The sequence below is a fragment of the Cherax quadricarinatus genome, chromosome 52 (assembly GCF_038502225.1).
Source record: "Cherax quadricarinatus isolate ZL_2023a chromosome 52, ASM3850222v1, whole genome shotgun sequence".
Lineage (NCBI taxonomy): Eukaryota > Metazoa > Arthropoda > Malacostraca > Decapoda > Parastacidae > Cherax > Cherax quadricarinatus.
Window position 1 is genome coordinate 26,914,109 of NC_091343.1, and position 20,553 is coordinate 26,934,661.

The following is a 20,553-nucleotide window of genomic DNA, read 5'->3' on the forward strand; positions in this document are numbered from 1 at the left end:
GTGGGTGAGATGTTATCAACAAATTTTGTTAAAAATAAGAAAAAGTTTTGGAGTGAGATTAATAAGCTGAGGAAGCCTTGGGAACTAATGAATTTGACAGCTAGAAATAGAAGAGGAGAGTTAATAAATGGAGAGTTAGAGGTATCGGGAAGATGGAGGAAATATTTTGAGCAATTGTTAAATGTTGATGAAGATAGGGAAGCTCCGATTTCGTGTATAGGGCAAGAAGGAATAACATCTTGTAGGAGTGAGGAAGAGCCAGTTGTGAGTGGGGGGTAATGGCAAGTGAACAAGGAGGCTTTAGGAAAGGTAGGTGGTGTGAAGACCAAGTGTTTACAGTGAAAAGTATGGGTGAACAGCATTTAGATAAGGCCAAAGAGGTTTTTGTGGCATTTATGGATTTTGAAAAGGCATACGACAGGGTGGATACGAGGGTAATGTGGCAGATGTTGTAGGTGTATGGTATAGGAAGTAGGTGAAGAGTTTTATGATAGTGAGGCTCCGGTTAGAGTATGTAAGAGAGAGGGAGATTTTTTCACAGTAAAAGTAGGCCTTAGACAAGGATGTGTGATATCACCGTGGTTGTTCAATATATTTATAGATGAGGTTGTAAAAGAAGTGCATGCGAAGGTCTTGGCAAAACGTGTCGAGTTAAAAGATAAAGAATCAAACACAAAGTGGGAGTTGTCACAGTTGCTCTTTACTGATGACACTGCGTTTGGGAGATTCTGAAGAGAAGTTGCAGAGGTTGGTGGATGAATTTGGCAGGGTATGTAACAGAAGAAAATTAAAAGTGAATATAGGAAAGAGTAAGGTGATTAGGATAACAAAAAGATTAGGTGACGAAATATTGAATGTGGGATTGATGGGAGGGAGTACGGAGGAGATGACTATATTCAGATATTTAGGAGTGGACGTTATAGCGGATGGGTCTATGATGGATGAGGTGAATCATAGAATTGGTGAGGGGAAGAGGATGAGTGGTGCACTTAGGAGTCTGTGGAAGCAAAGAGGGGAATGTTTGAGAGTATAGCTATACCAACACTTTTATATGGGTGTGAAGCATGGGTGATGAATGTTGCAGCGAGGAGAAGGCTGGAGGCAGTGGAGATGTCATGTCTGAGGGCAATGTGTGGTGTGAATATAATGCACAGAATTCGTAGTTTGGAATTTAGGAGGAGGTGCGGGATTACCAAAATTATTTTCCAGAGGGCTGAGGAGAATGGAACAAAACAGAAAGACTTCGGAGGGTAGGGGTCAGCCTAGGAAAGGTTGATGGGAGGTGGTAAAAGAGGTTTTGTGTGCGAGGGGCTTGGACTTCCAGCAAGCATGCGTGAGCGTATTTGATAGGAGTGAATGGAGAAAATGGTTTTCAATACTTGACGTGCTGTTGGAGTGTGAGCAAAGTAACATTTATGAAGAGATTCAGGGAAACCGGCAGGCCGGACTTGAGTCCTGGAGATGGGAAGTACAGTGCCTGCACTCTGAAGGAGGGGTGTTAATGTTGCAGTTTTATAACTGTATTGTACAGCACCCATCTGGCAAGACAGTGATGGACTGAATGATGATGAAAGTTTTTCTTTTTCGGGCCACCCTACGTTGGTGGGAATCGGCCGATATATATATATATATATATATATATATATATATATATATATATATATATATATATATATATATATATATATATATATATATATATATATATATATATATATATATATATATATATATATATATATATATATGCAATTTTTACAAGAATTTAAATTTAACTATATTTTCATTTGAGTAGTGTGATTGTGGTGAAGTGGTGAAGCCAATTTGATTTGTATAACTCTGACCTAGTGGTCAAGACCACACCAGGTCTGGTACTCAAGACCACACCAGACCAGGTAGTAAGACCATACCAGACCTGGCAGTCAACAGCACACCAGACCAGGTAGTAAGACCATACCAGATCTGGCAGTCAGCACCACACCAGACCTGGTAGTAAGACCATACCAGACCTAACAGTCCAAAGCAAACCACGCCTAGTAATTAAGACCACACCAAACCTGGTACTCAAGACCACACCAGACCTGGTGGTGAAGACCATACCAGACCTGGTAGTCAAGACCACACCAAAGCTGTTGGTGAAGCCCACACCATGCCTGGTAGTCAAGGCCACAACAGCCCAGATAGTAAAGACCATTTCAGACCTGGTATTCAAGACCACACCAGACCTGGTGGTCAAGACTGCACCAGACCAAGTACTCAAGATCACACCAAACCTGGTAGTGAAGATCACACCCTATCTATTCATTAAACCACTCTTTGATCAAGCTTTCAACGAACCATTCTTAATAAGACAACACAAGACCTCGCCATTAGACAATCTGGTTATTAAGACCAAACTAGATATGGTAATTATGACTACACCAGAGCTTCTCCATTAGAATTACACCGAACGTGTTGCTTTAAATCCTTCCAACTTCATCAAGACCACATTTGACAGTTAAGACCACGTTATTACTGGCTATTAAGGTTTTATTTAATCTCATGATTATAATCACACCAAAACTGGCCATTAGGTCTACATCAAACTATACTGTCAAAACTACACCACAATTGGTGATTCAAATTCTTGATCATTAAGACAACATCGGACACAGTCTTTAAAATTTCACCGGACCTAGTTGTTAAGACCCCCACCAAACCTGGTCATTGGGACCTGATCAAACTACATTGTCAAGATCAAAATCATCCTGACCATTAAAAACGAAATTTGACTTTTTTGTTAAGATCCTGACCATAACTGGACATCAAGACCACACCAAACCTGGCGCTCAAGATCTCACTAGTCTTGGTGGTTAAGGATTACACCAGACCGGTGTTTAAGACCATACCAGACATGGTGCTTAAGATCACAACAGATCTGGTGCTTAAGACCACACCAGACCTTGTGTTTAAGACCACACCAGACCTTGTGTTTAAGACCACACCAGACCTGGTGCTTAAGACCACACCAAACCTAGTAGACAACCACCATCGAACTTAGCAATCAAGATCACACCACGCCTGCTGGTCAAAACCATGCAAAACTGGAAGGTTAAGACCACACCAGACTGGGTGGTCAAAATCGCACCAGACCTGTTCAGAAGCACACCATGAAGGTTATGACAGTCCTTGTAGTCAAGACTACATCCTGAAGATCAAGACCACACCAGACAAGATAGAAAATCCACACGAGAGTCCTGGTGGCAAGACCACACTGAGGTTGAATGGATTCCATTATGGTAAACAGTCCAGTGATGGGAACCTTGAACCTAGTGTTCAGTACTGCGGTTGTGTGACAATCAAGGCATGAGAATTTATCCCACTGTTCAGTACTGTAGACTTAGTGACACTCCAAACAAGGGGACTCAGCCAGCTGCTCAATACAGCTGACGTAGGGAGAGTCCAGACACAAGGACTTAACCACCTATTGAGTACTGTCAGGCTGAGTTAATGGCAGTCCACAAAACACTAGTCAGTGGTTTACAACCATGCTGACAATGTGTTGTTCTTACCTTGGAATTGATAGTTATCACTCTGGCGCACAAAACCACCGGACACCATAATACTCATTTCTATCTTAAGAATCTTATAGGTAATAAATGTACGAAATAATTCACACACACAAATGGGTGCCAAAACTTGTGGGTATTGAAAGGATCGAGGCTGCAGATAAATTTGTTATATAAGGAAACAAAATGCTAATATGTTTGCGATAAATTACACAAATGACCCAAAATGCTGAAAGACAAAACTACAAAACCTCAGCCTGGTTTCAACATTAGAAGGAAACAAACTACATAGTACCAACTCACACCTGCCAAAAAGAATATTCATGGCTTTGCCTTAGTTAACCCTTTCACATCCCTCTCTCTCTCACCAAAACAGTGCCAGTATTGTCAACACACTGACACATAAATATTAATACACTGTCTGAAGGACAACAACCGTACCAGGAACTGGCATGAACTTCTACCTCTAAGAAGTTTCTTGTCAGCAGTAAAGAGAGTCACACGTATGTGAATGAGACACAATATGAAACTGTGGAAGAAACTTCTCGGTTAATACAAGAATTTTCGTATTGTTCACATACTTGTCGGTATATTTTACAACTGATATTTAGAGCCAAGTGCTCTACTACATGCACTAAATTTGTCATCACTGCCCTTGCATTGTCAAAGGGTAACGTTTCATGCATTGATAGTTCTTAACAGGTTATCATATGATTAGGATACATTTCTGGAAATTTTCTTTGATTATTAAATGAAGTGTTCTCTGAGACTATACTGGTAGGTCGGCTATAGACTTAAGGGCGATGTACGAAGATAAGGACAAGAATATTTATTTCCCTGAGACACAACACGAACCAGGTTTCACCTGAAGAGTATACCTAGAGAGGGTTTCTGGGGTCAACGCCCCCACGGCTCGGTCTAAGACCAGGTATCGTTAGGTTAAGAGCGTGCTAGCCAACCAGCTTTTGATCAATAAGTTGACATTTGGCCAGAGAATCGACTGCAATCAGATAAATAAGAAACTATCAGACATTACGTGAACACTCTCCAGTACATGGAAAACCCGAGTACAGAAGCTTAGAGGGTCTGAATAAAATTTATTTCACTGGAAAAGTATAAAAGAAAGATTGGGCACTGCAAGAGAATGGAGAAGAATGTATGTACAGAGTAAAAGGTTTACGTAACTGCATCGAAACGAGAGTGTCACTACGAAACAAAGGAAATATACAACAAAAGATTATTGATATAGAGCAGAAACTGAAACATTCACACCGGATGAAAGACAAAAAAAAGTCTAGAATTGATCTACTAATAAGAGACGAATCATACACAGAAAAAATGAGCGAAATCTTTATAAAAAACGTGAACCAGCGTGTTCAGTAATTCACTAAGCATAAAGAGAGCGGAGGAATTAGAAAGTTTTTCATTACCACTGCCCACCCGATATGTCATTACCACTGCCCACCCGATATGTCGTTACCACTGCCCACCCGATATGTCATTACCACTGCCCACCCGATATGTCATTACCACTGCCCACCCGATATGTCATTACCACTGCCCACCCGATATGTCATTTAGCCTACATAAGGACAATCCCTTAGAATTTGAGAGGGAAAACTGAAAAAAAAGTCAACACAGGAAGCACCAGGTCCAGATTCATGGAAATTCCTATTTATATATAAAAAAATGGAAACTCACTATCACGAGCTCTCAGCATCTGATGTCTTCACACGAGCAAACATAGCACCTCTTCACGAAGGAATTAGTAAGGTCAGTGCTAACACTGACCTGGTAAAGAAACACATGCAGGAAAAGGAAACGTTTCTTAGACGTTTCACCAACAAGAGACTATTTTTAAGACAGTGAAGAGACGCCATATTACAAATTTATGAAAAGCATGTCCTGTACAGCCCAGGTAACAAGGGTTTAGAGCAGTAAGATCGTGGTCGTCACAACTAATAGGTCATTATGACAAATTTGTGGAGACTTCAGTAAGACATTTGATAATTGTGATCACGGTGTGATAACACATATAATATGATCGAAAAGTATAACAAAGAAGACAAACGGATATTCAATAGAACACTAAGAGTAGTAGTGAATAAAGTATAATGTAACTACAGCAACGCTAAAAGCCAAGTTACCCGTAGTTTAGTCTTGACGCCTTTATTGTTTTTCATCCATATTCCAGATGTACATGAAAGCGTGAACCATAATTTTGTATTATCCTTTAAAGACAACTCACAAAAAAGTAACTTTAGTTCATTTCGGTAGATAACACAGGAAAACTGCAAAGGATATAAACAAAGTCTTGCATTGTGTAGAAGAAAATAACATGATACTCAATGAGAACAAATTTTAATTGCTCAGGTATGGAAAAAAAATATTCATAGAGGCACTGTATCCAATACACAAGTGGTTCACCCCACAACGATGAGTACATGTAAAAGATCTGGATAAAATGATGTCAGGTGATTTATTCTTTAAACATCACAATACAGCAAATGCCGTTAAAGTCAGGAAAATGATGGGGTGGATATGTATAAGACCTTCCAAAACAAGAGAAATAATGCCGATGGTGACACTCCATATCACATATTCTCTCTCGATCAGAGTACTGCTCGATGTTGACAGCTCCGTTCAAGGTAGGAGACATAGCAGAGCCAGAGAAAATACAGTGTTTACCGTCCACACAAATCCAGTAAGGCTCACTGGAGAAAAAGCTGGAGAGACAACCAAAGGTATACTTGTTGAAGATATTGGCAGTCCTAGCGCAAATGGGGTGAGAAACATGGGACGAAAACAGACCCATTCAAAAAGCAGGCGAGCCACGGGCGCACTCAGAAGTCAGTGTGTGTACCTTCGTAACCCAAGACTTTTCATCCTGCTACAAGCAGATATCAGAAATATTGTCGGCACAAGTACAGAAGCATTTGAGGAAACTTGTTTAGTACTTCTTCTGTGTGCCAGATCAAACTAGCTTTGATGAATTTGAGGGTCACTGGGATGCCAAAACAACAACCTCGCTGATCACTTAATCAACAGGGAGGAGTAGCAACAGGCTAGGCCACGAGAGTAGGAAAATTCTCCAAACAGAAAACAGATAAATCACAGGTAAATGGGAATAAGGAAAAAAGTCTGAGCTAAATGAAAATTTTAAGACATTAGAACATGTGTGGGACATGTTATAATTAGCCTGAATGTGTGCATACAAGAGTCCCATAGCAACTGTAACGTCAGCTCGTATTCGTCACATTATTAAGGTAGATGCACCAAGTTAAAACATTTAAAGTGTAGATGAAAGCTAGTTAAGTGTCTGATCATATTCTTGGAACAGACTTGGCAAGTAAAAGGCAATTAGAACATGTCCAACATACATAAATGAAGGAGAGCCAGTCAGTGGAGGTTAGGCTTTCAGAGGTGTTGAATGTAGAGTAGAGAGAGCCAACTTACGGAGGTTAGGGCCCTCAGAAGAAAAGGCCCACAGAGAGGAGAGTTGGAAGCAGCAGGGGTCATGAGCAGAGCCAACCTTCGAAGGAGAAGCCCCGGAGAAGAGGTCCCCGAGAGGAAAGAATTGGGAGATCAGTACCTGCGTGGCCTGACGGCTGTGGTGAATGCTGGAACGTTAGGGTGTCGGTAGTCCCACAGGGCTCCCCAGATCTTGAGACCGTTCTCCAGGCGGAAATTCTGGAAGTCAGACTCCTTCAGCGTGTGTAGTAATGGAGCAAATAAGTAGATGAACACCTGTAATAGAGGTAGACGAGAATACATGTAGTAAACAAGTTAGGAGAAGCAATGAAGACTTCTCGCTTTGTGATATCTAACATTATAACCTTTTTAAACATGAGACCCAATGATACTGATACACCACATTCTCTGTTTTGTGATAATTCCAGCTTTGGGCTCTTATTCTTGTCTACATAAAGAACTTACTCCAGTGCAAAGCTGCATTCCTAATAAGCGTACGAATTTCAATGCTTAGAATGGGAACTAACATCAACTACAGGAAAGGTAATGGAATCAATAATTGTTGATATAATTCAAATCTACCTTGAAAAATGAAATTTGATCAATGAATCTCAGCACGATTTTGCAAAGGGGCATTTGAGGAGGCAGATCTAGATAAAGAATACTATAATGTGTATATAAATTTCAGTACTACGTTTTAAAGAATACCACACATAAGAGCGTTGAAGAAAGTAGTGGCGTATGGAACAGGTGGAGAAATAATCTCCTGGAACGAGGTATGGTTAATCAATAGTAAACAGAGAATTTGCATAAATGGGGAAAATTAGAATGGGGAACCGTTAGTAGTGGTGTGCCACAGGGGTCAGAATTAGACCTCTTATTGTTTACAATATGCATAATCGAAATAGATATGAGAATAAATAGGTATATAGACAATTTTGCAGATAACACTAAAATAGGCCGTTAAAGAAATTCTGATGAGGACATAACTCAGTTACAGAAACATCTTGATGTTGAGGTCGTGAAGTGGCAGATACAGATTAATGTAGAGAAATGTTACCTTCAAATGTTGGGAAAGGAAAATAACTAGATTACATATAAACTAAATAATGTTGATCTCAATCAAACTAGATGCGAAATAGATTTAGGAGTTGTGATTAACAATAACTTACTGCCAAGACAACAATGCATAAGCATTTCCTATTAAGTCAATGGAATTGTTGGCTTCATATCACAATGTATAAATAATAATCGAAGCCAACCGTTTATTCTTCATCTTTATACATCGCTGGAAGACAGTGAAGGATGACGAAGATTATGACGTATATGAGAAATCTTTCCTATGAAGATAGACTGAAGACATTAAATTTGCTCTCTCTGGAGAGTGGTAGGTTGACTTAACTGACGTGTACAATTGGAAAACCGGAATAAATAGAGAAGATGAAAGTAACTTATTGAAAAATTCAAATCAAGACAGGATTTTCAACTATGGATTCAATTTAGACAAGCTTAAATTTAGAAATCATGTAAAAAGGCAGGGATTTAGCAATAGAACTGTGGATGAGTGGAACAAAGACCCAAGAAGAGTTGCTGAAGCAAGAACTATAGGCAGCATAAAATAAGTTGGATAAAAAAATAAGTGAGTGCAGATGACAGTGAGTTGAGCCTGCCTAGGATAGGCCAACTGCAGTGTTCCTTCAGTCTTATGTTCTAATGATTTCAATCGGCATCGGTATCGGCGCTGAGTGTCAGTGTACACGGTTGGACTTGTTAATATTTACGTGTACATGCACGTAACACTAAACTTTTCACACTTTTTTATTCGGATTTGGCCTGTAGGAATTTTTCTTTCTTTAGTGAAGGACTGCAGTTGTGTGGAAAAAATAAATATACGTACAGTTCAGGACATTTATTACAGAAAATGTTACGCCACGAGTGACTTCCTTAGTCATAACACAAAGAAAGCTAAGAAACGAGTAAATATAATGGCTGGAGTCAGAAGTTGTCCTCTCGTAACTGCTAGTCATCAGTTAGGCTTCAGAACGAGCCTTTCCACCATCGTTACTTTGCTAAGTTTTCATGTGTATGTCTGCTAAGTCTTTGCAGACATCCACTCTGCTATTCCTGTCTTTTCAACTTGGAAACGAATTACAACACCACCTGGCGATATAATTGTTTTTCCCAGGTTCATTTTTTAGAGTAGCGGCGCTTCAGTCTTCAAGTAAAAAATATGCTTTCCTTGACTTTATTAAAATATTAGTGTGCTTCAGTAATACCTTGTTCTTTTTTATGTATTTGGTCATCCACATATGTTAATAATTCTGATATTGCTTGTTCCGGCACGATGTGTCAGCCTTCAGAAACCTCTCTCCAGAGCCCTGTTAGTAGCTCTGTCAACTGAACCACCTCACATGACATCAAGTTTTGTGTTGCTAAATCTAACCCGATGCGTTCAGGCAACGTATTATCATTTCTCACAAAGTGTATATTTGTATGGTTATATTTCCCAGTATGAGTTACAAGGAAATTTCATGATCTTCTCTTTAATTATTGAATGCCATGATCTCACAATCTTACTGTCATAACCTACTTTAAAATTTCTCTCATTTTTTGCAAGGAATATATAGGCTAACCCTTTTTTTGACTTCATTCAAGGTTTATATTACTAATACTAGACTATGGAGATTTAGCTTATTCCACAGCCTCCAAAGTTTCTCTTTCAAAACTTAATAGAATTCTCCGTCAAGAACTGCAGTAGTGCCTATGCTTTTTTCCGGTCCTTCCCCAGTCACCTTCATTGTACTCCAGTTTACAAAATTCTTTGCAACAGTTTTGTAGCACTTTCACCACAACTTCGAAGACTTGTAAAAAAGTTTCTCCTTAAGACCTTGCTGCCACTGTACAATTCCTTTATAGACGTACTGTCTAGGACTTTGACGCTTCTTATAATTAGGAAAGCATCACAAATACATGAACTTGCATAATAATAATAATAATAATAATAATAATAATAATAATAATAATAATAATAATAATAATAATAATAATAATAATAATAATGATAATAATAATAATATTTTATTAGGACATGATACATAGTTGTACAAGGTATTATAGTAGTTGGTTGTACATGTCGAAAGCCCCTTGTATGCAGAGCATTACTTTAGCCAACTATTTTCAAACACAAGATAAAAGTCCTGCCTTACAAACTCCTACATACTTTGAGTCAACTGACCTCTCACAATACAATCTTTCCTTGGCGTTGCCAATAAACCTACGGCATCAGCCCCTTTCTTCTATTCTCCTCAGTCCTTCACATTACTTATTTCTCCATTTCTCTGACTGGAGAGTCCTTTGAGGCCATATCCATATAAACACTTAAGCAGTATAATGTGATCCTTTATTTTATTTTATTCTTTACTATTTATTTCCAAATAAAACTCACGTTGAATGAGTAAATTCACAAGCTTAAACATACAACACGATACTAACTGGAACAATCTATTATCTTTATTAGCATTCAAACATGATGATTCTCATTCTAACACAGTATTTCACAACTTTACACATTCAACCACTTCACAACCTGCTTCTCAGTAATCTATAACACATAGATCGTTTATTACCACTGTGCCTCTGACACCACAAATTGATTTTATCGAGCACCTGACTTTTAAGCTACCACCGACTCTAATGTACTAGAAATCAATAAAGTCAGTATTGCAATGGAATATCATGCGAAATCGGGGCGAACTCTAAATGTTGACTTCTGTTTTTTCTTGTAAGTATTTAACTACGAAAACCTTAACTATACAAGAGAGACGGATTTCATATGTCTGCTTATGTATTTTGATATCAGGTGACCTTCATCCTGATAAGTTGAACAATGAAAGTGCTCTTCTTGTTCACAATAATGTCTTACATTCTTTAATTTGCGTTTATTCCTAACTTCACTATACTGCAGCCCATGTCAAAGTAAATAAGTCATACATGATCTTATAATTTGTTCTAGGATCTAATTGTAACTCCCGTAGAGGCTAGTTAGAATCTCTTCTCTCGCAAATATCTTTACATATTATCTTAAACATTGGTGATCCATTGCAAGTAGACCCCCGATCATGTACTGTTCCAAAACTATGGAATTCAACTTGATTAAAATAAACTGTCTTTTATTAGAGTACCGCACCAGAGACTTAAAAAAAGTGGCAGCTCATGGCATTGGGGGAAAACTGCTGTCATGGATCAAGTCATTGCTTACTAATAGGAAGAAGAGAGTATGCTTAAATGGGGTTAAATCCGAGTGGGGATCAGTAACAAGTGGCGTTCCACAGGGATCAGTCTTAGGCCCGTTGTTGTTTATAATATATATCAATGACCTTGATGAGGGAATTACTAGTGATATGAGCAAATTCGCCGATGACACGAAGATAGGTAGGATGATTGATTCAAACGTAGATGTTATGGAACTTCAGGAGGATTTAGACAAACTCTATTCATGGTCAGAAAAATGGCAGATGCAGTTCAATATAGATAAATGCAAGGTTCTGAAGCTCGGGAGTGTCCATAACCCTAGCACTTATAAGTTAAATAATGTAGAACTTACCCATACAGATTGCGAAAAGGACTTGGGGGTTATGGTAGGCAGCAACCTTAAACCAAGAAAGCAATGCCTAAGCATACGTATTAAGGCAAATAGATTATTGGGATTTATATCAAGAAATGTAAGCAACAGAAGTCCAGAGGTTATACTGCAGCTTTATACATCATTAGCAAGGCCTCACCTAGATTATGCAGCTCAGTTCTGGTCTCCATATTACAGAATGGACATAAATTCGTTAGAAAACATTCAGCGTAGAATGACTAAATTAATACATAGCATTAGAAATCTTCCTTATGAAGAAAGATTGAAGACTCTTAAATTACATTCACTTGTTAGACGAAGAATGAGGGGAGACCTGATCGAAGTGTATAAGTGGAAGATAGGTATTAATAAAGGGGATATTAATAAGGTCTTGAGGATATCTCTTCAAGAGAGAACCCGCAGTAATGGATTTAAATTAGACAAGTTTAGATTTAGAAAGGACATAGGAAAGTATTGGTTTGGAAATAGGGTAGTTGATGAGTGGAACAGTCTACCTAGTTGGGTTATTGAGGCTAGGACTTTGGGTAGTTTCAAATTTAGGTTGGATAAATATATGAGTGAGAGGGGTTGGATTTGAGTGGGACTTGCAAATGAGTGGATAGAGTTACCAGACCTTATTTCTTGGGTAGCATTGAAAATTGGGTTGGGCAAATGTTTTGTTAGTGGTATGGATTGTAAAGGACCTGCCTAGTATGGACCAACAGGCCTGCTGCAGTGTTCCTCCTTTCTTATGTTCTTATGTTCTTATGAGAGTGATCATCTTAATAACATTCGCCCGTGTTCCTATACTCGCCTCCTCACTCATCCTATAGACAATATGAGGGTACAGAGTGAAAAAGGAATCTCATAACTTTTTCCGAATATTCTTCCCGATTCCTTCACTACAGACAAGCAGTTATTTATCACCTTAGTTCTGTAGGCAGCAGTGCTTTAGATCCCCTTGACCTGAGGTAAACATTATAAACAACGAGTCCCTGGGGAAGGTTCTCCACTGTACTCAGGCAGCTCAGCTGGATATGCATGGGGCTGCCACCAATAAATACACACTGTTGATCTATTTCTAACTTTCAGAATTTTCAGAGCAAATAAAACAAGAACAGCCCAACTTCATCTCTCTCAACATTGTCATAGCGATAATATTTTGAGATACATTTACCAATCTATTTATTTTAATACAAAATTTGGTCAAACATGTTTTAATATTAAAGGAATAATAGGTTTAACTGTAGTATATATTAAATATACACAAATAACCCAATCACGGTATTGTGTCTTTAAGTTCTTTATATATCAAACAATTCTGGTACTCAGGAGAGAGACCTCAGTTACAAAATATTTGCCTAACAAATAGTGGGAAGAGCTTAATCTCTCGGCTATCTGCCAGGTGCTTGCGCCTCCCTACCACTATCTGCAAGGTGCTTGCCTCTCCCTACCACTATCTGCCAGGCGCTGGCCTCTCCCTACCACTATCTGCCAGGTGCTGGCCTCTCCCTACCGCTATCTGCCAGGTGCTGGCCTCTCCCTACCACTATCTGGCAGGTGCTGGCCTCTCCCTACCACTATCTGCCAGGTGCTGGCCTCTCCCTACCACTATTTGCCAGGTGCTGGCCTCTCCCTACCGCTATCTGCCAGGTGCTGGCCTCTCCCTACCACTATCTGCCAGGTGCTGGCCTCTCCCTACCACTATCTGCCAGGTGCTGGCCTCTCCCTACCACTATCTGCCAGGTGCTGGCCTCTCCCTAACACTATCTGCCAGGTGCCGGCCTCTCCCTGCCACTATCTGCCAGGTGCAGGCCTCGTCACAGGGGCCCATTGTGATACCTCATCTTTTACAATGACTTGCTGTTGCCTCCCTGTCAGGTATTCTCTGATCAATTGCAGTGCCCTTCCTGTTATACGTGCCTGATCCTCTAGCTTCTGCACTAATCTCTTGTAAGAACTATCGAAGGCCTTCTTTGCAGTCCAAAAAAATGCAGTCAAGCTACCCCCCCCTCGTGTCTTACTTCTCTTACCTTGTCATAAAACTCCAGGTGGTTTGTCACACGGGATTTGCTTTCCATGAATCCGACCTGGTTGTCATTTTTAATCTTGTTCCATTCCAGGTACTCTACCACTCTCCTCCTGATAATATTCTCCATGACTTTGCATATTATACACATCAGTGACATTGGTCTCTAGTTTAGTGCCTTGTTTCTGTCTCCTTTCTTAAAAAATGGGAACTACATTTTCCGTCTTACATTCCTCAGGTAGTTACCCAGTATCGATGGACGTGTTGAAGATCGTGGTTAGTGGCACACAGTGTCTGCTCCCTCTCTAAGGACCCACGGGGAGATGTCTGGTCCCGAGCTGCTCTAGGTGAACACGAGGTCCAGTCTTGCTGGTTAGTCCTCCCCTCTCTCTCTGGTATTGTCCCTAACATGTTGGCACATGAGGTTTTCGAGCACCACATCCATCATCTTGGCTCTCCATGTTTCGGAACCCCGATGTGACTGCAGGGTTTTTCATTCAATCTCCCTGTGGTTGAAACTGCCTGTAACCAATAACTTTGCTCTTCTCGAGTGAGCTCTTTTTGCCACCTCAACCAATGTGTCCACCATTACTCTGTTGCTCTCTTCATATTGTTCTCTTGGCCTCCTGCAGTTCTGTGGTGGGTTATGCATTACTGCTATGTCTACCTTATGTTCCCCATACTGAATTTTTACCTTCTATGTAATCCCTTTCTCCAATCTCGTCCATGCCTTCCATTTCTTCAAATCCCCATCTGTTTCTTACAAGCAATGCAATCTCTCCTTCCCTTCTGCTCCTTCTGTCTTTTCTCAGGATCTGATATCCCAGTGGGAAGATTGTGTCTGTTATTGTCTCGGTGAGTTTTGTTTTTGTGACTACTATGATGTCAGGGGACTTCTCATTAATTCTTTCATGCCACTCCTCATATTTATTCGTTATTCCATCCGCGTTCATGTACCAAACCTTCAACTTCTTTTCTAAGATTGTGGTTCTGGGAAAATATTGGGGTTGATGACTTATGGGGAGTTGTGGTGGGGGTGGGGTTTGTGATGAGGGGTTGGGGGCTTAGTGCCCATTGGGGGGTTGTTGTAGGGGTGGGGTTTGTGATGTGAGGGGTGGGGACAGAGGGAATAGTGTTTGAGTTTTGGTTTGGAGTGTTCAGTTGAATTGGGGCTGTCGTAGTTGGAATCCTTCTGTGGGTGTTTCTGGCGGGTGAGTTTGCTCTTCCACCTGGGTCTGGGTTCTGCTCATCTTCATCATTGCCTCTCGTTCCTCCTTTCGTCTTTGTACCCACTCTTTAAGTATCTTCCTTTCCTCTTGTGTTCTATCTCTATTGAGGTACACTCTCTGGTTTGTCCCTCAATTGTGTTCTCTCCTGCAGGATCCTGGTTCAAGCTGATTCTGCCCTGAAGATTACTTTGACAGGCTATTTTCTTCCACTTGCAAACCACCCAGTTCTCTGAAAATTTGTCACCTGGGGCATGTTATCCTCACCTATTGCTCTCATGATGCCTTCAATCACTTTTTTCTCCTCTTGTTTTCTTTTATCATAGGTTTTCCCCTTGACTTCCTGGAACCCACAGACAAAAACTGACCTCTCCCTTTCGTCCTCCCACTGTGTCTCCCTTTACATCCCCTGAGGTGTTTTAGTTCCTTAAATAGAGGCATTCCTCCCTTCGATCCCTTCCCTGGCTGACGCCCCTATGCTCAGTGGTCTGTCTTTCCTCCTCAGCTGTTCCTGGCCACTGCAGTTGTCTAGAGTCTCTGCAGAGAGCATAGCTCCTTCATTGCCTTCAGACCCCTCATTTGTTCTTAGTGTGCTCCTTGTCTTCTCCTTGGCCCCATGTGGATCTGATTGGACCTTCGTGTACAGTATAGCTCCTTTGCTCCCAACAGGCTCTCTCATCTATAACTGATATAGAAGTCAGTGATGTCATGGCTATGCTGTCCTTAGGTTCTTTAGGCTGTTTCAGGTTTTTCAGTTCCTTTTCTAAACATTGTATTTTAGCTTCTGCTGCTTTTGGTTGTAGCTCCCAATTCCTGTTCTCTGCAGCTATCCTCTCCACCATCTTCTAGCTTCCTTCCCCACTCCTGCTCTGCCTCACAATCTTCCCTACCTGATACATCCACCAGAGCCCTGGTTCTCTGCTTTGCTCCTTAGTAACCTTTTTTTTATTTTTTACCTCAGAAGGAGGTTATGTATTTTCACAAGTGAGTGTGTATGGGTGTGAAGGTGGGTGTTTGTTGTAGTAAGGGAAAGAGGTGAGGGAAGGGGGAGAAGGATATAGACTGGGAGGGGGACAGTGGCAGAGGGGATGAGGGATTAGGAATGCAAGGGGGTATAAGGAGAGAGAGGGAAAAGAATTGATGGATAAGCAAGGGAGGAGGAGAAGAAAGATGAAGGAGTAGAGGAGAGAGTGTGTGTGTTTGTGTATGTGTATGTTTGTGTGTGTGTGTGTGTGTGTGTGTGTGTGTGTGTGTGTGTGTGTGTGTGTGTGTGTGTGTGTGTGTGTGTGTGTGTGTGTGTGAGTGTGTGAGTGTGTGTGTGTGTGTGAATGTGTGTTAGTTGTGTGTGTGTTTGTGTTTATGTGTGCATGTGTGTGTGAGTGTGTATGTGTACATGTATGTGTATGTGTGCGTGTGTGTGTATATATATGTGTGTGTGTGTGTGTGCACTTGGAAGTGGGAGAGGAGAGGGGGCAGACACTAGCAGAGGGGTAGATAGGTAGGGGAAGGATAGGGGGTGCAGGGAGAGAGGGGAGAGGAAGTGAGGGAAAGGCTAGGGGTGAGAGGGAAGAGAGGTAAGATGAATGGAAGGTGGAGAGGAAGAGAGGGAGTTACATTGATAGATAGAGGGAGGGAGGTAGAGAGAGAGAGAGAGAGAGAGAGAGAGAGAGAGAGAGAGAGAGAGAGAGAGAGAGAGAGAGAGAGAGAGAGAGAGAGAGAGAGAGAGAGAGAGAGAGAGAGAGAGAGAGAGAGAGAGAGAGAGAGAGAGAGAGAGAGAGAGAGAGAGAGAGAGAGAGAGAGAGAGAGAGAGAGAGAGAGAGAGAGAGAAAGAGAGAGAGGAAGACACACACACACACACACACACACACACACACTCACACTCACACACACACACACACACACACACACACACACATCGATACCACAAAGGCAATGGGACCGGACAACATCTCTCCGTGGGTCCTTAGAGAGGGAGCAGATATGTTGTGCGTACCACTTACCACAATCTTCAACACATCCCTGGAAACTGGGCAACTACCTGAGGTATGGAAGACGGCAAATGTAGTTCCCATTTTCAAAAAAGGAGACAGAAAAGAGGCACTAAACTATAGACCTGTGTCATTGACGTGTATAGTATGCAAAATTATGGAGAAGATTATCAGGAGGAGAGTGGTGGAACACCTGGAACGGAACAGGAGTATAAATGCCAACCAGCACGGATTCACGGAAGGCAAATCCTGTGTCACAAACCTTCTGGAGTTTTATGATAAAATAACAGAAGTAAGACAAGAGAGAGAGGGGTGGGTTGATTGCATCTTCTTGGACTGCAAGAAGGCCTTTGACACAGTTCCTCACAAGAGATTAGTGCAGAAGCTAGAGCATCAGGCGCATATAACAGGAAGGGCACTGCAATGGATCAGAGAATACCTGACAGGGAGGCAACAACGAGTCATGGTACGTAATGATGTATCACAGTGGGCACCTGTGACGAGCGGGGTCCCACAGGGGTCGGTCCTAGGACCAGTGCTATTTTTGGTATATGTGAACGACATGACGGAAGGGTTAGACTCAGAAGTGTCCCTGTTTGCAGATGATGTGAAGTTAATGAGGAGAATTAAATCTGATGAGGACCAGGCAGGACTTCAAAGAGACCTGGACAGACTGGACACCTGGTCCAGCAAATGGCTTCTCGAATTTAATCCTGCCAAATGCAAAGTCATGAAGATAGGGGAAGGGCACAGAAGACCACAGACAGAGTATAGGCTAGGTGGCCAAAGACTGCAAACCTCACTCAAGGAGAAAGATCTTGGGGTGAGTATAACACCGAGCATGTCTCCGGAAGCACACATCAATCAGATAACTGCTGCAGCATATGGGCGCCTGGCAAACCTGAGAACAGCATTCCGATACCTTAGTAAAGAATCATTGAAGACACTGTACACCGTGTATGTCAGGCCCATACTGGAGTATGCAGCACCTGTTTGGAACCCGCACTTGATAAAGCACGTCAAGAAACTAGAGAAAGTACAAAGGTTTGCAACAAGGTTAGTTCCAGAGCTAAGGGGAATGTCCAATGAAGAAAGATTAAGGGAAATCGGCCTGACGACACTGGAGGACAGGAGGGTCAGGGGAGACATGATAACGACATATAAAATACTGCGTGGAATAGACAAGGTGGACAAGGACATGATGTTCCAGGGAGGGGACACAGAAACAAGAGGCCACAATTGGAAGTTGAAGACACAAATGAGTCAGAGAGATAGTAGGAAGTATTTCTTCAGTCATAGAGTTGTAAGGCAGTGGAATAGCCTAGAAAATGACGTAGTGGAGGCAGGAACCATACACAGTTTTAAGACGAGGTTTGATAAAGCTCATGGAGCGGGGAGAGAGAGGGCCTAGTAGCAACCGGTGAAGAGGCGGGGCCAGGAGCTAGGATTCGACCCCTGCAACCACAAATAGGTGAGTACAAATAGGTGAGTACACACACACTCACTCACACACACACACACACCAAGATGATGGATGTGGTACTTGAAAACCCCATGCATCAACATGTCAGGGACACAACCATAGAGAGAGGGGAGGATGAGCCAGCAAGACTGGATCTTGTGTTCACCCTGAGCAGTTCAGACACTGAGGACATCACTTACGAGAGGCCCCTTGGAGCTAGCGATCATGTGGTTCTGAGTTTTGATTATATAGTAGAGTTACAAGTGGAGAAGGTAACAGGAACTGAAGGGGTCAGGCCAAACTATAAAAGGGGGGACTACACAGGTATGAGAAACTTCCTGCAGGAGGTTCAGTGGGACAGAGAAATGGTAGGAAAATCATTAAACGAGATGATGGAATATGTGGCAACAAAGTGCAAGGAGGCAGAGGAAAGTTTTGTTCCCAAGGGAAACAGAAATAATAGGAAGACCAAAACGAGTCCTTGGTTTACCCGAAGGTGTAGGCAGGCAAAAACTAAGTGCAACAGAGAATGGAAAAGGTACAGGAGGCATAGGACCCAGGAAAACAAGGAGATTAGTAGAAGAGCCAGAAACGAGTATGCACAGATAAGGAGGGAGGCCCAGCGACAGTATGAAAACGACATAGAATCGAAAGTCAAATCTGACCCGAAACTGCTGTATAGCCACATTAGGAGGAAGACAACAGTCAAGGACCAGGTGATAAGGCTGAGGAAAGAAGGTGGAAAAATCACAAGAAACGATCAAGAGGTATGTGAGGAGCTCAACACGAGATTTAAGGAAGTATTTACAGTAGAGTCAAGAAGGACTCTGGGGGGACAGACCAGATGGGGACACCAGCAAGGAATACACCAACAAGTGTTGGACGACATACATACAGATGAGGAGAAGGTGAAGAAACTGCTAAGGGACATCGATACCTCAAAGGCAATGGGACCGGACAACATCTCCCCGTGGGTCCTTAGAGAGGGAGCAGATATGTTGTGCGTGCCACTTACCACAATCTTCAACACGTCCCTGGAAACTGGGCAACTACCTGAGGTATGGAAGACGGCAAATGTAGTTCCCATTTTTAAAAAAGGAGACAGAAAAGAGGCACTAAACTACAGACCTGTGTCATTGACGTGTATAGTATGCAAAATTATGGAGAAGATTATCAGGAGGAGAGTGGTGGAGCACCTGGAACGGAACAAGAGTATAAATGCCAACCAGCATGGATTCATGGAAGGCAAATCCTGTGTCACAAACCTTCTGGAGTTTTATGATAAAATAACAGAAGTAAGACACGAGAGAGAGGGGTGGGTTGATTGCATCTTCTTGGACTGCAAGAAGGCCTTTGACACAGTTCCTCACAAGAGATTAGTGCAGAAGCTAGAGCATCAGGCGCATATAACAGGAAGGGCACTGCAATGGATCAGAGAATACCTGACAGGGAGACAACAACGAGTCATGGTACGTAATGATGTATCACAGTGGGCACCTGTGACGAGCGGGGTCCCACAGGGGTCGGTCCTAGGACCAGTGCTATTTTTGGTATATGTGAACGACATGATGGAAGGGTTAGACTCAGAAGTGTCCCTGTTTGCAGGTTATGTGAAGTTAATGAGGAGAATTAAATCTGATGAGGACCAGGCAGGACTTCAAAGAGACCTGGACAGACTGGACACCTGGTCCAGCAAATGGCTTCTCGAATTTAATCCTGCCAAATGCAAAGTCATGAAGATAGGGGAAGAGCACAGAAGACCACAGACCGAGTATAGGCTAGGTGGCCAAAGACTGAAAACCTCACTCAAGGAGAAAGATCTTGGGGTGAATATAACACCGAGCATGTCTCCGGAAGCACACATCAACCAGATAACTGCTGCAGCATATGGGCGCCTGGCAAACCTGAGAACAGCATTCCGATACCTTAGTAAGGAATCGTTCAAGACACTGTACACCGTGTATGTCAGGCCCATACTGGAGTATGCAGCACCTGTTTGGAACCCGCACTTGATAAAGTACGTCAAGAAACTAGAGAAAGTACAAAGGTTTGCGACAAGGTTAGTTCCAGAGCTAAGGGGAATGTCCAATGAAGAAAGATTAAGGGAAATCGGCCTGACGACACTGGAGGACAGGAGGGTCAGGGGAGACATGATAACGACATATAAAATACTGCGTGGAATAGACAAGGTGGACAAAGACAGGATGT

The 20,553-nt window shown here is 41.9% G+C and overlaps 1 protein-coding gene across 1 annotated transcript in view; it reads right to left on the minus strand.

Moving 5' to 3' along the window:
* The window catches only part of LOC128696898 (protein unc-80 homolog), a 1,079,316-nt gene that overhangs the window by 772,343 nt on the left and 286,420 nt on the right, over positions 1 to 20,553 (minus strand). The window contains exon 8 of the mRNA XM_070095999.1: positions 7,141 to 7,295. Coding sequence (XP_069952100.1) covers positions 7,141 to 7,295 — 155 coding nt within the window. The remainder of the gene's footprint in view (positions 1 to 7,140; positions 7,296 to 20,553) is intronic.